Here is an 18,954-nt window from a genome sequence, read left to right as displayed (position 1 = left end):
TAACAGATCTCAAAGCGAATTAAATATTGGCAAACTATATTTCTCAATCCTAAAACCTTTCTTAAAGCTGCTTGGGATAGAATTAGGACTGGGATAAAAATAACTGTTTAAATGTCGTCTATACTGTACTTCTTCGATAATACCTTTCTTTTTTTTTTCACAATGCTCCTCAAGACAGGACGGAGAAAGCGAGCATTAGAAAGTGGAGTGTTTGTTATCCAGCACAGGCAGGGTCTTTGGTGATTGGTCTAAACTCTGATAAGCAGTCTACACTCTTCCCTAAGCTTGCAAGCGAGAGTCTGGTTGTGAAACAGCATGGCGACCGCAGGAAGGGTAAGCATGACTTCTCCTCACGTGCGGTCATATCAGAATAATGAACTTTTGTAAATGTTTGAATGGATTTGAGCTGTTCTACTCCTTAAAAGGCTGAGAGCACTCTTTGCTTTGCTCCGTCCAGTGCTTGTGGAACAGAGGGAATGTTTACAGTACTACCGGAAGGGTATGCAGGGTGGGGGTGAATCTGTCTGGCTTTTTACTGGAATATTAATTGTACTTAACAACTGTTAAAGTCATAAACAGTCCCTCTGTTGCATTACAGACAATTAAAGGGTTAGGATTGACCGGAGGGTTTTGTGTGTCTTTTGGAAGACTAAGTATTTGTGAAAGTACATGTTGAGGGGAGTGGGGGAAAAAGGTCGAGGTTTGTCCTGAAGAATGTTTTTATTGGTCTGTTATCTTCAGTCTGTGGAGAAACACAGTAGAACAGCTGATGGTGAAGTGACTCTTCCTGTTTTCTATAACCTGCAGTAAAAGGAGTGTCCACTCTAGCACTGAATGGGTTAAATGTCCATAGATTTGTTATCATGAGTGATGCCAGGCCAGCTGAAGGTCCTTCTGTCTTGTAGGTGATCCGGTGCAAAGCTGCAGTAGCATGGGAGGCGGGGAAACCTCTCGTGATGGAGGAGGTGGAGGTGGCACCTCCTAAAAGTGGGGAAGTTCGCCTCAAGGTAATGAACCAAGGCCGACGTATTTGCTATTGATAGTCACATACCGAGGTTGCACTTTAACAATGGGATTCTCAGTTTCAAGTCAAGAAGGACAAAATTCTCACATATCACTTATTTATATGTCTCACATCACAATATGAAGATCCTTCATCAGGGCATTTGAAGTATGCGGGTTCAATTGGGTAATATACACAAAGGCACAGTTAATATGCAGCAGGGAGTTGGATCCAGTTTTGGAGTTTTCTTAACCCAAGGTTAAATCTGATTCAAACCCCATTACACACAATATGATGCTTCACAAAACAATTTCTCTGGCCATCATTGATTCACTATTAAGACCATACACTAGATGGCAATAAAGGGACATTTGAATGACCCTCATTTTCCATTGTAGATGATCTTAAGAATGATCCAGTGGTCACATTCATGGTTTTGTGAGTTTCAAAAGATTACAAACAGTCCTGACCTGAAAAGCATTTCAAACTGAATTCATCATGAAGTCCATTTCATAGTACAGAGTGTGTATATCCAAAACATTTCTCTCTGGGCCAGTTTGTGTAGAGCATCGCCTCCTCTAGCAGACATCATGACTTTCTCAGTGCTACAGAATTTTAATGAGGAGGGTGATTTGCTTCAGTATAATGTTTTGCCTGTATGGATTGCAGTTTTGTGCTCCGATATTCATTATTTAAGGAGTTGTTTTTGTTTGTCCAATAAATGCTTGACCACAGGGACATAAAAACATGTAAATGTACTTCTAGTTTATACTGTAAATTCACAAATAGGATTTTTCCTCCCAGTGTGGAGATGATTGAGGCATTTCAGATTTGTTTTAATGTAGCATCAGTGATTCAGAGATTGCTCTGCATGACGCACATGCCTGTGCCTCTTGAGTGTTTCTTTTATCTGAGAAGCACAATGATTATATTCAATAGAGAAACAAGCCTGGCTTGGATTCTTTGTTTGTTGTGTTTTAGATAGGAGATCAGAGCAGGAGGTGACAAGTTGTATGACTTTCTGAATAGAGCATAACCTCTTTCCTTGAACCGACTGCTAGCAGCAAGCAATTTTGAATTGTGTGAAGTGTGAACAGCTTTGTGGAATTTTAGATCCAAACAGTTGATTGTGTCGGTGCTAAGTTTACAAGTGAGTTTCAGGAAACTTGAGCTGTTGTAAAGATATGACACAAAGTCCTACATTACCCCTGGTGTCCCCCACCCAAAATAGTAGATAGTTGTATCTGTCAGTGATATGGGTTGTCATTGGGGTCAAGCATAACAGTTTCCTCCCATTTTCCCACAACAAATCCAGCCACAGAGGGTGTGTTGCGGTGCCAATTGCAATTCCAGCCTGTTGGAGTTACCAGTTGGATTCATATTGCATTTAGTTGTGACTCAGAACAAGGTGAAGCAGTTCTAATAGGAATGCATTAGGAGGACTTCTGTGTTGTTGCTCTCTTGGATAGTTAACCCTCACCCTAACCACATGTTTTCCACACCAAGGAAACCTTTATTGTGGTCTGACTCCAAGTTCCAGCACTCAGAGATGCAAAAGGTGTACTTGTTTGTCTAAGACTGGACATCTTTCAAAAAGAAGTCAACATATTTTGGTTCAGTGAAAGAGCCTCTTCCTGAGAGAATTGTCCTGAGAGGGAGTGCTGTAGGATGTTTGTGGATTTAGGGAAGACTAAATAATGGGGTCCTGGTTAGTCAGGTAGGCATGCATATAAAAATGTTGCTGCCAGCTCTTCAGTCACTGTATGCTGTCTTAATCATTTAACGATAATCAGTTAAAGGCAATGCTGTTACCACGGAAGTTACAGAAGAATAAGCACTCAAAAACAAGGACAAAAGCAATAAAATGAGGGCAAATTGCTTATAATAAACAAGCAAACAAATTATCTGCAGAACAGGAAAATGTCATGTCCAAGATTAAAAAAAAAAAAAGTAAAAATATCTTGTCTCAAAGACCATACTGTTATCTTAAAAGCAGTGTGGCCGCAATAAAAGCATGTACATTCAGTATACAGTACAAGTCTAATCTACACATATAATGAGCAGCTCTTCCTATAGCTTATCTATAATCAGTTGTTTACTCATTTAGTGTATGTGCAGTCCAATGCAGCAGTGTACTTTGACCATTTAGTTATTTCTGGTTATATGTTGAAGAAACGACTTTACTGTAAATATATTCCTTTATTTATCTTGCACTTGGGCACAGTGTTTACATGACTAATATAACCTTTACTTGAAGAAATCCTCACTAATCAGTAATTAAGCAGAGGGTTTAAATACTTACACATAACCTTCGATTCATGAACTGATTGATTTCCCCACATTACAGCAGATATTCATCTCTAGGTAAGAGCATGGATTAGATCACATTACTTTATTTCAGGTTGTGGCCACAGGGATCTGTCACACTGACTCCTACACACTGAGTGGATCCGACCCTGAGGGAGTTTTCCCTGTTGTTCTGGGCCACGAGGGAGCCGGCATTGTGGAGAGCGTCGGCGAGGGAGTCATCAAGTTTCAGCCAGGTTTTCACTGTTTTCTCTTCTTGCTGTGAACAATTGTTTCATGTAATGTAAATGCTCAAATGTAACATTCTGTTGTGGTGTTTTAGGAGACACGGTCATACCCCTGTACGTCCCACAGTGTGGAGAGTGCAAGTTCTGCAAGAATCCCAAAACCAACTTGTGTCAAAAGATCAGGTAAAAGTCTTGGGTGCAAGCACTGTGCAACTGTGCAGATCAGCTTCTAACATGAAAATCTTGCCTTGTGCAGCTGATCTGTTGTCAGATCTGTGCTTGTGTCTTGTTCTCCAGGCTCACTCAGGGCAAAGGCGTGATGCCAGATGGGACATCCCGTTTCTCCTGCAAAGGCAAGAGCCTGTTTCACTTCATGGGCTGTAGCACATTCTCTGAGTACACAGTAGTGGCTGAGATCTCCCTGGCCAAAGTGGACCACAGGGCCCCTCTGGACAAGGTGTGTCTGCTGGGCTGTGGCATCACCACGGGTTACGGAGCTGCTCTTAACACCGCCAAGGTGAGTCAGCCCCCTCCCTTCATGTTACTGTGCTATGATCAGTCATCACAGTCATTAATTGTCATTCTCTTTTAGTACAAGAGCGGAGAGATCAACTAGTCACTTTTCACTCACAGTGAAATAACTCAACATCTACAGGATGAATTGGTATATTGCACAGACATTCATTGTCCACAGAAGACATATGATATTGACTTTGGTTGTCGTCACCATTTGTGGTTTGGAGTGAAATGTCTTGAAAACTATTGGATTGATTGCCATGAATTTTGACACTGACATTCTTCAGGATGAGATATAATAACTTTGGTGATCCAATGACTTCTCATCCAGAACCATCACGATAATTTGTCAAATATTTTTTTCTACCCACATACCTGTAAAACTAGCCACAGCTTTAAAAATGTAGGTTGTTGAAAATGGTAAACATTATGCCTGTTAAATATTACCATGTTACATTGTCATTGTGAGCATATTGGTGTTAGCATTTAGCGCAAAGCACCCACTGCTGATTTTTAATATGGATTTACTCTTTATTGGATATGAGCCTACAGTATTTACCTGATCTCAATGAAGAACACAGCCAACCTGAAGAAGAAAGCAGGCAAAACGTGTTGGCTCCTTTCTATTCAACAGTTCTTATTCATTCTTATTCCCCTCTGCTGTGTACTGTGTCATTAATCGCTGCAGAAACATGCTGACCTGTACTTGCCTCTCCTGTACCTCACCCTGCAGGTGGAGGCCGGCTCAACCTGTGCAGTGTTTGGCCTTGGAGCACTGGGCCTTGCAGCAATCATGGGCTGTAAGGCAGCCGGGGCGGCCAGGATTATTGGAGTCGATCTAAACCCTGACAAGTTTAAAACTGCTCGAGAGTTCGGTGCCACCGACGTGGTGAACCCTAAGGACCACAGCAAGCCAATCCAAGAGGTCCTGGTAGAGATGACAGACGGAGGTGTGGACTACTCCTTTGAATGTGTGGGCAATGTGGCAATCATGGTGAGTGGAGAAATAATGATTCGATATTACTGACCAGCTCCTATATGAAGTAATTCATCTCTGCAGGCTGAATAGCATGAATTATGATAATCTGTCATGGCTTAATTGACAGAGCTTTATAAAGAGCAACCGCAGTGGTTTTAGAATGAGAACAGTCTTTAGTTATACAGTACATTTTTATATGCTTTCTTAGAATTATGAGTAATTTGAATGTAGTGTAATTACCACTATTTAATTCTTGCCAGAAGTCCAGGTCGGACGAGGCTGCAGTGATGATCAGGCACTGTTTGGATCAGGTTGATACGATGTTGTCTTGATATTGACTCTTGGGGTGCAGAGGGCAGCACTGGAGGCCTGCCATAAAGGTTGGGGCACCAGCGTAATCATCGGGGTGGCCGCAGCCGGACAGGAGATCTCCACCCGGCCCTTCCAGCTGGTGACTGGACGCACCTGGAAAGGCACTGCTTTCGGAGGTAACGCGCTAGTTGTTGTGAGGAGGAGGTTCCTAATTCAACATAGTCTGACAGGAGATTCAGGTGATATTTAAAACTCATTCACTAGCCATGCTGGTGGTGGAATGGCTTTAGGGGTAGCAGGGCCGGTTGGTCAGACCACCACTTTGCTCCAGATCAAATTGTCTCAACAGCTACTGGATGGACCATCATGAAGTCTTCTACAGGCACTCTTGGTCCTCAGAGGACGAATCCTAATGACTTCAATGATCCCCTGACTTTTAATCCAATGCCTCTAGCAGCTTCACATTGATGCTTTTAGTGAAATGTGTCTACAACTATTGGATTGATTGCCTTGAAATTAGGTTCAGTCACTCACGTCCTTCTCAGGATGAATTGTGAAAAACTTTTCACTAAGCACCATAGAAGCTTTCATCTGTTTAGCCTGTTTGCTTCATGACCAAATACCTGTTAACAAACAAAATCCTCACAAGGTTCAGCTGTAGTGTTTAGTGCTAATTAGCAAATGTTAGTATGCTAACATGCTAAACTACTATGAAGGACATGGTAAACATTATACAGCACCTGCTAAACATCAAAATATTAGCATTGTTATTGTGAGCCTGTTAGCAGGCTGGCATCAGCATTTAGCTCAAAGCTAAAAGTACAGCCTCACAGACCTGCTAGCTCGCTGTCGTCTCTCAGTCTTTCCACAGTGGCTGTCGGACTGTGCTTAATTTAAATGAATACAGCTGTTGATTGGATATAGAAACCTACTCATTACTGCACAGAGCAAACTAATCATTAATTTCCTACAATAAATGTGAATCTGGAGTGAAGCCAGGCTGTTATGCAAGCTTTTACTCCATGTACATGGAAAAAAAAGTGTGGATGTAGATCTACAACAAATTTATTTGGTTTTTCAGTTCTGTGGTAGCTCGGTTGTGTAACATCTATAAATCAGATATCGTGTTTGCTTTTTCCAATGTATGAATATCTCACCCATTTAAAGAGTGAGGCCGTATTTGTACAATGAAAGGATTCAAGGCTCATTTGAGACCGTACTTTCACATAATGTACACTTGACATGTGTACATATGTACACACTGAGTCACACTCAGTACTCTGCCCTGCCCATAGCCTGTCAGTAACTCTATGCACCCATAGACAAAAAGAAGCATTAGCATTTTGTGCAACCACACCACTGCTTTCCTCTACTTAACATGTTCATTTTCTCTTTTCTTTATTCTCTTTTCTCTCCCAGGATACAAAAGTGTCGACAGCGTTCCCAAACTGGTGGAGGAGTACATGAACAAGACGCTCAAAGTGGATGAATTTGTCACTCACACTCTGCCCTTTGAGAAGATCACTGATGGTTTTGATCTCATGCATGCTGGGAAATGGTAAGCCTCGATTAAACTTATAGATTGAAGTTGTTTATGTGTTCCGTTTGTTATGTTAATGTGCAGATTAGTCTCGTGTCCCTTTGGGTTTAAGATGTGTTACTGCTTCCCTCTGTTGAGGACGAATCTGGGATGTGATTAGACAGGATTTTATTATCACTTGCACCAAGAGTGGCCTTTCCTCAAACCAGCACCAACTCAGTCAGTAATGTAAAACCTGATTTCCATAATCTCATCCCGTTTCTATCTTTCAGCATTCGCGTCGTCCTGCAGTTCTAGATGCAGAGGAGCACAGAAAACCATGATCTCACTCCATGTTTACCCTGCTCAGTTTAATAAATAATCTTTCAATTCCCTGTTCAAGTCTGTTTTATTTGAACAATGCGTAGTCAGACACCTCTTTGATCAGTGTTTCCTCCCCTGAAGGAACACACATACACAGAGAGAACGCTGTCAACGAAAAGCAGAAGAACCAAAACAAAATTATTCTGAAATATTCTTTGATCTAGACTGAATGAATAATAAGGTGGTGCAACCCAAACAGCCAAATGGCATCAGTGTTGAAGGTTGTTAATTGATGAGGATTTTTTTGAGTGGTTCTTTTCAATAATAGCTTGGACATCAAGGCCTTAAGACGTTGCAGAACGTCTTTTGATGCCTCCTCCTGTAGGATTTGAGTACATTTTGTAACTTATCACTGTGGATATATGAGTCTCTCTGAGCTTCGGTGACATGCTTTCATTTCCAACATGTTGACTCAAACTGGAAGTGACTTGAGAAAATTACTACGACATGTTGCACTCAGCTATGCTGTACTTGGTTAGGCACATGACAACGGCCACGCTTCCTCCACGCGCTCAGCAGGGGAAAGAATTCCCATCGTGGTCGTGTCAAACGATGTCATCCAACTAATTCTCCTCAAAACTGAGTATGATATGATCATTTCCTGATTTCCAGGATTGAACAAACAGCTACTGTATAAGAAACAATGTGCAATCTGTGCAGAAGTCACTGCTTGAGATGATGTAAAGGAAGAATGCCTTTAGAAAACATTTTACTGAATATGCTGTATTAAAGTCAATATAGATAAGAGTCTTCTGCTTTGTGTTACAAAACCCCCTTTAAACTGGAAGCTATCATTTTTACACTTCAGTTTAGGATTGAAAAAAACAAGATAATCTGCATAGAGCCAGGCATGGTGTTTCCTCCGTTTTCACTGTTGACAGGCTAAGCTAACCGCCTGTAGCTTCATATTTACTGTACTTACTTAAGAGTGATATCGTATTGTCTAACCAGAGCTTGCATACTTGCACCATTATCACACAAGTTAAACACATTATGACTTTCAAAAACGCATGGCACAGGCATAGAGCCAGCCAAGCCATTTCCCCTGTTTTCACTGTTCACAAGCTCAGATAACCGCCTGTAGCTTCATATTTACTGCACTTACTTAAGAGCAATATCGTAATCACAGCTTGCATACTTGCACCATTACCACACAAATTACACACATTATGACTTTTAAAAAGTCATGGCACTAGTGATGAAATAGCAATTATGTCGCAATGCTGTTTACCAGAGAAATGTTAAAATAAGGAGAAATGGCTGCAACAGTCTGCTCTGTAGGCTAATAATGTAATGGGCACTGAAACTTGTGCTAATAGGTGTTAGTATTGTATCTGCACATGGTGTGATTCAGTATTTGGCACTGAGTATGCAAGGAGAGCATTTTGTGCTTAAAGAATTTTGCATTTTGTATCGAAACAACTAGCACAAGCTTCCTTCCATGTCATGAGTTATCTTACATTAGTCAATGTGGACTAAATACTTAATACAGTAGTCTTGAATAAAGTTGATGGCGAGTCAGGCATGTTTAAAGAAGCACAGGAACCCTTCATCGCAGGTTCATGAAGTTAAATATTTACTGATACATGGTCACGCTAGTGTAGCCCGAGTGAACCAACTGTGTCAAAATCACACCTCAAATGGCGTTTTTCATTGAACTCCACCGAATTTAAAAAGGCATTAAGGCTAACAGATACCCAGACAGTCATTTCCTGTAAGAAAAGGCTGATGAATTAAACCACTTTAGGGATTCAGATCACCAATCTATTCAAGGAGAAAGTCATCAAACACAAAGCTACAGAAGAGTCATTTATTACTCCATTAGAAGAAATACAAAGATGGCAGAGAAACTGTGATCACATTAGTCCTCTGAAAATGTAGAAATAATGACTGCTGCTCACACCATGAGAATCCCCACATCAAGGTAAATAGTGAATGTCAAGATCAGGGGAAACATCAGCTCGTGTGCCTTGAGGGATACAGAAAGTTTTAATTCCTAGATTCACACATTAAGGCTCAATTTGCTACACCAGGGCAACTGGAAACACAAGACACTGTAAGAGTATTCCTCAAAGCCGGATTAACAAGTTCAGCGCTTGAACGACTTTGTGCTCAAAGTCATTATTCTCATCCTGGATATCTATGTAGATGCTCTGTGGTTGCGTCACAATTCTCCTAGCAACCGGAGCTGACGTCCTCTGCTGGAAAACTGACGGTGCACTAATAATAGCCACATTCAGGATACGACAATTTGACTGCATCTACCGGACACGTCAACAGGATCATACAATAGTGACAAGCGACCTGGTACTGTGCTTAGCTAACCAACAGGCTGCCATGAAGCAATACATCAACTGATTATTGATCACTTTCCTTTCAAAACTGTGAGAGAAATCAGTTGGGACATGTGTTGATTTTGCTGCAGCCAGGAGATGGTTAGCTTAGCTTAGCCTGTATTAGAATAAATACAGCTACCCTGGCTCAGTTTGAAGGAAGTAAAATCCACCAGCAGCTCTAAAGCTCACTCATTAACACATTAGGTCTCTTTGTTTAATCCATACACTTTGTAAACGCCACAAATTGTGGTTTGACAAGGGGGGGGGGGGGGGGGGGGGGCGTGCCAGATTATCTCTTGGCCAAGCATACATAACCATCCGGCTGCATGGCTCCAACAAACGAGATATAATGCATCAATTACAGAGTTTTTGAGGTGCTGGTTGGCAACTGTTTCTGACTTTGATCTGAGCCAGGCGAACCTTTTTCCCATGCTTCCACTCTTCATGCACAGCTAGGCTAACCGCCTCCTGGTTGTAGCTAAAAATTTAAGTATGAGAGAGGTATTGATCTTCTCATCCATTTCCAAAAACACCTCATTTAAATATGTGTGCTGAAATTGTTCGGCCTTGTGTTACTTCCTCTATCTAAAATAAGCTTTGAGTTGCTAGTTGTGGAGGTTGTGACGCTTGTTGACCCAGTTTCCTGGAAAACTCCCCTGTCTTGAGTATTGCCGATTCTTTTCAGTCCATCTCTGGGAAATTCATGACGTCTGATTAAGTTAGCAGAGGCTGGAGGAAAAGAAGCGAAGCATGGGGTACGAGTTGGATTTGCCCTGAGCTCCACACACCACAGACGACAACTTGCCAGCCAGTAACTCTGGGTGACATGACTCAGAGGTCAAAACAGGCCTGATGTCAAGCCCAACCACGAAGCGAAACCAAAACCTAATAAATACTTTCATATGTCCTTCAGAGGATACAGTTTGCACTAATAAAGTGATCCACGTTTGATATAAGACACATTCAAGTACTTCCATTTAATTTGAGGAACCGACTTTTAATTCATAGAACATCGAGAGCCACAGTTAAACTGCGCTCTGGGAGTGGTGCCTCTTCTTTGAAATGTGTTTGTGTGAGTGTGTATGTGCGTGTGCGTGTGTGAGGCCCAGAGGTCCTGGGTGTGTATGTGTGTGTGGGTGTGTGTGTGTGTGAGTGTGTGTCTGGAAAGTCCAGTCCTTGGTGCGTTCAGGTCCAGCCTACATTTGGCTCAGGAAATGAGCCCGACCGTTGTCCTCTGGGCGACGGGTGAGGATCTCGCAGCCGGTCTCCGTCACCAGCAGGGTGTGTTCGAACTGAGCCGAGCGCTTCCCGTCTCTGGTCACCGCCGTCCAGCCGTCGGGCCACGTCTCGTCTTGCCAGCCACCTGAGACATTACGCACCAGCACACACACACGGCTTTGGCTTACACAGCATCAATTAAAGAGAGTAGTAGAAACAAAACACATGAGTCTGGCACTGACTCACTGGATACCTGTGGGGTGTGAAGTGTTTTTTAAGATTTTAATGACCTGTTTTAAAGCATGACTGAGTCTACTGTATCACTCATCCCTTCACTCACTGAGATACTAGAGCTACCAGAATTATCCCTGCTACAAAAAGGCAGCCACACTCACCTTCACATATCATGGGCTCAATGGTGAACACATGGCCAGGCTTCATAACTCCGACTGCTTTGTTTTCTGGGAAATGAATGAATACAGAAATCATCCTATTGCGGGAGAACATGCAAGAACTTTCAGAGCTTAAAACGTGTTTGCTGGCAGGCGTGTGACGACTCACTGGCATAATGTGGCACATTGGGAGCAGTGTGGAAAAGTCTGTGGATGCCGTGGCCACAGTAGCTCCGCACCACAGAGAAGCCATTGGCCTGAGCGTGCTTCTGGATGATGTTACCTAATTCTCTATAGCGAATGCCAGGCTTCACTGTCAAAACGAAAACAGAGCAAAGAAGAAAGCATGAGGGTCACATGTCTTGGAAAAACTGGCTGTAGTTTATAATCTGAGAAGTACTGGAACTCTGAGGCAAATATGGATGTTTCAACATTTTTTTACATGAAAGAATTTAAGAATTATGACCACAATATGTACTGAATGGGACATTTTACAGTTATTCTGAGCACTTTTCATCCATGTTATCTTAAAAGCTGAGATTGAAAGTTCATTCTTGACCTTGGAAACAGGTCAGAAACAGAAAAGTACTGTTTCTAAGGTCACCAACGAGCATTCGATGTCAACATGCTCTCTGGTGGACAAATTATGAAACGGCAACGCTGTTTCATAATGAATTCAAACACATTTTGAATTGCATTTCTGTTCTGCAGTTTCTTCTGACTCATAGGCTAAAATACACGCTGAGACTGATATTCAATTTATCCCCAAACGCAACAGCCACATGATGTGTAACTGCACAGAAGGTGAGGTTACTAAGATCTCCACGGAAGATTTCTAGTCTAATGGTATTCTGCATGCATACATCAGTAAAATCAATGCAAATATCAAGCTGGAATTCCTACCAGAGTCGATGGCTTGCATAAGGCATTCATACGTGGTCTGAACCAGTTTCTTTGCTTCTTCATCCACGTCTCCGACAAAGAAGGTCTCATTAAGGTCACCATGGAAACCGTTGTGGTAGACTGTGATGTCCACTGCGTGAGAGTAAAGCGGTGAATATGTCAGAGCTTTTGTGATCTGTGACAAACCGGATTCTATTCCGTTTAACACAATGCGAGATAGAGGTGCTGTGATGAACAATGACACATCATGGTAAGCGCCGGCTGAACATGGATGCTTACGAAACATCCAGCCATCTGCAAGGCCAAACAACGTGTCGCTTTTTAGAAACTGCTGATGAAACTGGAATTGCTCGTGTTTAAACTGGGACTTTTCCCACTTGAGGAGAAAAATGGAGAGCAGAGAATGTGACTGGCAAATCCCCACTGGTAATGGTTAATGAAACAATTTGTCTTGTCGGACCATGCGGCGAGAGATGAGTGGCTGGCAAGTCCTCCATCAGACACTCTGAGGGGAGCGGCGGATGGACGACATCGCCTTAGCAGGAATATTCATAAAGGGGCTAAAATTGGCCAAGCTCCCGCTGACAAAATTTCAGGATGCTGGTACAACCATTTGTCATGGAACACTTCTCTACATCCAAACTCAGTCAAGAAAGTCACAACAAATGTGGTACTGCAACTTTAAACTCATTTACTTTCAGACAATTATGACCAAAGAAAGAGAAAAAACAGTAAGGAAATCGCAGATATGAGCGATTATGGTCTCAAAATCATGCAATGAGCATACCGTTGAGGATGTCTCCGTCTTGTAGTAGTCTTCTGTCTGGGATGCCGTGGCAGATGACTTCATTGACTGATGTGCAGCAGGATTTGGGGAAGTTGTAGTAGTTGAGAGGGGAAGGGTAACAGTTCCTTGCTGTACAAGCCTGAACAGACAAAGCAGGTTGGTTAAAGAAGATGGCAACAAGGAAGGAAGACAAGAAATTAGTGACCCCTTTCACGTCATTTAGCTGCCTCAGTACTCAAAGCAGCTGGTGAGGTCTGTTCAGCGCACAGTTACTCTGCCTCACAATCCTACACACTCGTGTGTGTGTGTGTGTGTGTGTGTGTGTGTGTATGTGTGTGTGTGTGTGTTGAATGGATCAGATAGTCAGACATGACAGTGTGTCCGCCTTCAAGTCAGTACAAAAGTTAACTGGAGTTGAACTGATGTTCCACAGCAGGGGGCTTCGTTCTGTTCAGAAACTCAGTGTTACATAATTTATTAGCAGCGTCTGTTCCACAGCAATTATTACACCAGATTCAAACAAGACTACGAGTCCACAGCCGCACGAGCTTTCGACTAAATGTCAGGATGCTGGCATGCTCACGATGACAATGCTACCGCGTTCACAATCTCACGTGGGACACCATGAATGTCTGTGGAAACTTTTGTGTCATGCCTCAGGTAGCTGAGAGTCTCTCATGTGGCTGATGGGATGTTTGTTTGTTTGTGGATATATACCAGATGCACAGCGTGGTCAATTTCCTCTGTTGTGACACCTGGTTTCACCATCATGGCAGCAATGTCCAAGACTTCTCTGGCCAGCTGCAAAAAAAAAAAAAAAAAAAAAAAAAACACGTCAAAACCAAAGTGGATTAAAAAGAAACCAGAGGATGCAAACCATGGCAACGCCATGACGGCGGCCTGACGTCAGTTCGGTTACCTTGCACACCACTCTCATGCCTTCAATGTCCTCAGGAGACAGGATCTTGATCTGTGATGTCCCCTTCAGAAACTGCTCAGACTCAGATATCCCTGTGCGAAGGAAACAAAAGCAGACGACTGTCATCATTCACATGTCAATGCTCAGTGACGCTGATTAAAACAGGACCTTGCAAAGCAGCTGTCTATCATTTCTTTGACACAGCGTAAACTTGGACCGCAGCAGCTGGTTTTACAAACTCCCAATTAATTTTGTTAACGTCATAAGTGACAGCTGACAATAAGCCATCTGGTACTGAGAAGACACAAGGCATCATCATATTCTGTGCATATAAGGCAATAGTTGTGTCATGATATTTGATATTCCAGATTTCTGATGAATGCAAAAGCAACTTGCAGCACTATGGAACTACAGACAACTAGCTGCTCCTGCAGAGAATAAGCTACATCTTCAGCACCTGAGCAGAGGCAGACTCTAATGACACTCACGCTGTCGACTCAGAGGAACAGAGAAGGGCTGTTACATGGAAAAGAACAGAAGCACGGGTGTCACACGCAGTCACTTCGACACTGAATTAAATGACCTGTGTTCCCACTATAGATCCAACACGATTGGAACATTACTCTCGGATTGAAAAGCACATTAGGGCAGTATTTCAGTACAGGTTTGGCCAATCGCTGGAATCAACAATTCACTGATTCATAATTTATTTACTCAACAAGATGATTGCTGGATGAACATGAACAGTTGCCTAGCAACCTGGCCTTTAGACAGGTTTGTCAAATACAGCCCTCCCTTTGACCTGAAGAGCCTCCAGTGAGCGCGACAATCAATTGGACTTACTTACGCTTTGATACAGCTGCTCAAAAAAAGAAGCAAAGCATGAGAGAATCACATTGTGCATGTTACAATATCTTCATAATGGTACGGCCCACCTTCTTACACATTCATCAGAGGTAATAATTACCATTTTATATGTTGTTTAAAACCCAAAACAGATCCCGATTTGGTTTAGCTCCATAACAGTGCTGCACTCAAAAACATTAGCTGGTAACAACTGCGCCTCGGTCCCTGAGAAGCCATCAGTGGAGAATGAAAGGAGACTGTAACCATGACTACCTGAGTATGGATCTATGCAGTCAGATGACAAGGATGTAGAGGTTGCCATGGTTGCAAAATGAATGGATGGTTACAATTACAGTTGAGCCTTAATAGGTAATGGTTGTTTACCGGAGCAAAATCCACTCCACAATTTACAACATGAGCCTTCATTAGGAGAAAGGTGCCTACGTAATCTTGAATGATTGTCAAGTCTTAAAATACCCAAAGAGGAACTGAGAAACTGCATCAAGTTCGAATGTAAATGCATTCAAAAGGCCCCATTAAGCAGCTGCTCATAGTAAAACTGAATGAAATTAACTGCACCGAAAAGATACTAGCATTACCAATCCTTCTGAGAACACACATCTCTTTCTGCAGCTGCATACAGCTTTCAGCCACTTGCTTGAACCACATAATAAAAGTTTCAAATGCAGAAACTGCAGACAGCTGTTTGGGAGAGACAACAACCCATTATGTCAGCTGCACCACAAAATCATTTTGTTCACTTAGGCTGAATGCAGAACAAACGAGTGACTTTTCCTTCTACAAAAGTGCTGCTCTTGCACTTCATAAAGTTCTGTCTTCAGCATTGCCTACAGGGGCGCAGACTGTCCAGTTTGTGTAGCGCTCTTTAGCCAACAGCACAAAACATATCAGCTTATCTGTGTATTCATGCAAAAAGTTATATAAAAACACATGCATGGATGACCACTTTGTCCAGACCATTGTAACACACTGGGACAGCCCTTCCACAGCTTGCAACTCAGAATGTGCACTCGCGTGTTGTCAAATCCATGCCATCAATGACTGGCAGCTCTGTTGAAGTCATCTAAAATCAATCCACGTGTGAACTTGGATTCTTCTATGTTTCTGAACTGATTCAGAATCAGCAGCAGCTGCGTTCGGGCACATCTTGAGTTCATTTAATAATTAGCCTTGCAAAACAGAGGTGATGTATTTTGTGAATACTCTGTACCTCATCACCTACAGGCGAACATTAACAGAGCACCAAAGTCCAGCACGAACAAACAAAACCAGGTGACTAATTATGTTTTGGAAAGCAATTCCCTGGTACCGAATTTGCAGAAGAGAGGCTGTCCTCATTTGTGGCTCAGTGGACAAAGGACACTGCACTGGAGTTACAGCTAAAACACAGCCACCGCTTTCTTTTTATTGAATCAAGAATTGATTCTGAATCAAGGTGGCACTAGAGTCAAGATTTAAGGGCACACAAAATCATTAATAATCATCCTCCGGGAGCCAGGAATAACCATGACAAATGTCATGTCAACCTGGCCGGCAGTTGTTGAGGCATCTTGCTCTGAGGCAAAGTGTTGGACAAACAGACAAACAGGTGGATGGACAGACTGACCAACATCATTATTCTTAGGTCCTGCAGCTAGCAGGGCAAAACATGCTATAAGCACCAAGTTCGCCAGTAGAGTACAGCAGTATTAGGTGACTGTTACTCCTTCTTCCACTTAAATCATAATATCTTATTTTTGCATGTGTTTTGCTCTTTTGCGTGGGACAAAAGTAGAACGGTTACCTCGGGGATGATCAGAATAGTCAGGTCTTTGGATGTTACCAGGCACAGGCCTCATGGGAGTCTACACCAGGGGCCAAAGAGAGGACAGAAACGTTACATTATGGAATTCACATAAATCAGCACAGAGATAAGAAAATACTTAAAGCAAGCCACAGTTTTGTAAATTTTATATGACTCTGTTGTCTCTCAGTTTCTTTTTTCCCCCCAGTGCTGCCCTACATTCTTTCTGGGAGGCACTTCAGTGCTATGAAATTTTAACACAATCACAGTGAATATACAGGTATCAGTATATGACTTTGTATTGGGATTTTCCATGGTTTAAAATACATAGTGTGGTGTGTAGGAGTGACTGTTTATCACCACCAATGTAATGTCCAAAGCCTGAAATCTGTCAGGGTAAAATAACATCATTTCAGCTAATGGGGTGCAGAGCTGTGCCACAAAGGGACAGCTGACATTTAAAAACTGAGGTAGAAAGTTAAATAAAAAGGTCATGTACATCGAAACTTTTACTTCCCAGTCACTGCCATAGTTATAGCTGGAAAAACATGGTCACAAAAAAGTATGAATCAGTTTAGAACCACTGAATACAACCAACTGGAGACAAAAAGGGCGCATTGTTTATGTATGCCTGCACTTGGGTCTTCTTTCCATTCTTCATTTAATGACTCATACATGCCAAAATACAGCAAAAATTTACCAGTGGGTAGTGAGGGCGTAGTTTTCCTGTGTAGCGATAGCCCGGCCATGGGTCTGTGTTGATGTCCTTCTCCACACAGTTCTTAGACTCATTCTGGTTCTTGTCCTCCTCTGACAAAACACAGCACAAGATCTCTGAAGCATCTGGCACAATTGTGCTAGTTCACAGTCAGGGGATATCATCTGTTCTCCCCTCTTGAAACAAGCTCTAACTGAACACTGTGTGTAACCTATACACATACAGTTGTTTGTTTCTAAAGCCCAATAACCCAGTAAACACAGTGCAGAACTGACAGTGATCAGTAGTACATACTTGCTTTTTTGTGCAGCAGCTTGTGAGACACCCAGCTCCCTTTGAAACATTCCTGGAAATTAAAACACAAACAGACACTATAAGTGGGGACATTCAAGGACAGAGACAAATCTATGCATTTTTATGACTGATGCAGTCCGAATTGTGCTCTAAGGTATATGTCTGACAGTCACATGCATGGTCACCGACCCATTCAAATCCAAAAATCACACCGTGACAGATCTTACGCCATAGAAAGTTCCCTCAGGGCAGAGATCCAAATATGTCTCTGTGTATATATTTAACACAGTAACTACCATTTACTGATCATTTCATTGGCGTTTGTGCCTTAACAGTGAGAGAGAAAGACGGGAAATAAAGAGAGCAGGATCAGGTTGCATGCTAGAACTGCCGTCACAGCAAAGACCTCTCAGGTCAAATACCATGTCACCACAAGACCATTCAAACTGTCACCCCACCTACCTATTTATAAAGCCTTGGATTTAATCAAAACAAGACCCTTCTGCAACTCTTCTATTTTAATGCTGAGACTTTTTCCAGTGTTGTGTCTTCTGCAAGCTAAATTTGCCACACACCAGCATCCACACACTTCGATATCAACTCTCACGTGTGACTCACACGACTTGTGACAAGCCCTCTGTGTTAAAGTGAAAGACAACTGGTGGCAATGAGTTTCTCAGAAGTAAAAGTTGCTCCTCAGCCGAACTTTACCAAGTGGAGAGAAGCTTTTAACGTAACATTCAGCCGAGTAGGAGGCACGGCCAAGAAGTCATTCATCTTTAAAGTGACAGATTTGTGGCTGGGGTTTGGTCTCGTGGGAACCAAAGTACCAGGATCAAACGTCGTGGCACCAAGTGATCCATCACGGAACATTAACTCTGCTGCATTTTACAACTCATTTTACAACTATCTGTCATGACTTGCAGTCTACAGCATGACTGCAATCCCCGGCTCCGACACAATATCAAGTATTTCATACGCAGTTTTAAGCTATCAGCCAAAGAATTTCACATTATAGGCTTTTCATTTTGACCAGGGACGTTATACCATTCACTTAAGCTAACCGGGCAACAGTTAGCTAGCTAGAGGTTTTCCCTCGGCCTGCTGGTGCAGAGATAGCATCAGTTACAATCACTGACTGCATTATTCACTCTCGGCGATCTGTATAAAATTACACAGTCAGAAGCCATTCGTTAACAGAAGGTTAAGCCGTCAATAGCGGTTCACCCAGCACCGACACATGTCTACCTAGCTTGACAGTTAGCAGCCTCGTGATGACATGCAGGGCCTTAGCATGGAGCAACACCCGACGTTTGAACCGGACAAGCCGAGGAAGCAGCAGTACCTGTGAACAGAAATAGGAGCCCTGAATACCAAGCTTGATACATGTGGGACACTGAAGTTTGGCGTCCTTGCTGCAGCCTTCTGTCTCACACTCCCTTCTAGCCTCGGTGCTCGCCATGCCTTCGTCTGTGGGAGGGGTGGAGTCG

General features: G+C 42.5%; 2 protein-coding genes across 2 annotated transcripts; one reads left to right on the top strand and one right to left on the bottom strand.

Moving 5' to 3' along the window:
- Positions 1-274: 274 nt before the first annotated feature.
- Positions 275-7,259, top strand: LOC143331614 (alcohol dehydrogenase class-3 chain L). The gene is made up of 9 exons (XM_076748677.1): positions 275-333; positions 906-1,007; positions 3,405-3,546; positions 3,633-3,720; positions 3,835-4,054; positions 4,787-5,047; positions 5,385-5,520; positions 6,764-6,902; positions 7,157-7,259. The coding sequence occupies exons 1-9, from the start codon at positions 316-318 to the stop codon at positions 7,179-7,181; spliced, it is 1,131 nt and encodes a 376-aa protein (XP_076604792.1). The 5' UTR covers positions 275-315; the 3' UTR covers positions 7,182-7,259.
- A 1,784-nt stretch (positions 7,260-9,043) lies between these two features.
- Positions 9,044-18,942, bottom strand: metap1 (methionyl aminopeptidase 1). Its single transcript, XM_076748751.1, has 11 exons — positions 18,810-18,942; positions 17,465-17,516; positions 17,153-17,262; positions 16,453-16,513; positions 13,803-13,894; positions 13,601-13,684; positions 12,884-13,022; positions 12,097-12,228; positions 11,363-11,506; positions 11,197-11,262; positions 9,044-10,946 (listed from the first exon to the last, which is right to left on the bottom strand). The coding sequence occupies exons 1-11, from the start codon at positions 18,924-18,926 to the stop codon at positions 10,780-10,782; spliced, it is 1,164 nt and encodes a 387-aa protein (XP_076604866.1). The 5' UTR covers positions 18,927-18,942; the 3' UTR covers positions 9,044-10,779.
- Between the last annotated feature and the right edge of the window lie 12 nt (positions 18,943-18,954).

The sequence above is a fragment of the Chaetodon auriga genome, chromosome 14 (assembly GCF_051107435.1).
Source record: "Chaetodon auriga isolate fChaAug3 chromosome 14, fChaAug3.hap1, whole genome shotgun sequence".
Lineage (NCBI taxonomy): Eukaryota > Metazoa > Chordata > Actinopteri > Chaetodontiformes > Chaetodontidae > Chaetodon > Chaetodon auriga.
This window is presented reverse-complemented; position numbering and strand designations above follow the sequence as displayed.

Excerpts from the sequence above, each read along its gene's own strand:
- LOC143331614 (XM_076748677.1), top strand. Across the intron at positions 1,008-3,404 it reads GTGGGGAAGTTCGCCTCAAG|GTTGTGGCCACAGGGATCTG; the intron begins GTAATGAACCAA and ends ACTTTATTTCAG. Across the intron at positions 3,547-3,632 it reads AGTCATCAAGTTTCAGCCAG|GAGACACGGTCATACCCCTG; the intron begins GTTTTCACTGTT and ends GTGGTGTTTTAG.
- metap1 (XM_076748751.1), bottom strand. The coding sequence starts at position 18,926 with ATGGCGAGCACCGAGGCTAGAAGGGAGTGTGAGACAGAAGGCTGCAGC. Across the intron at positions 16,514-17,152 it reads TACGCCCTCACTACCCACTG|ACTCCCATGAGGCCTGTGCC; the intron begins GTAAATTTTTGC and ends CCCCTGGTGTAG. Across the intron at positions 13,685-13,802 it reads GCATGAGAGTGGTGTGCAAG|CTGGCCAGAGAAGTCTTGGA; the intron begins GTAACCGAACTG and ends TTTTTTTTGCAG.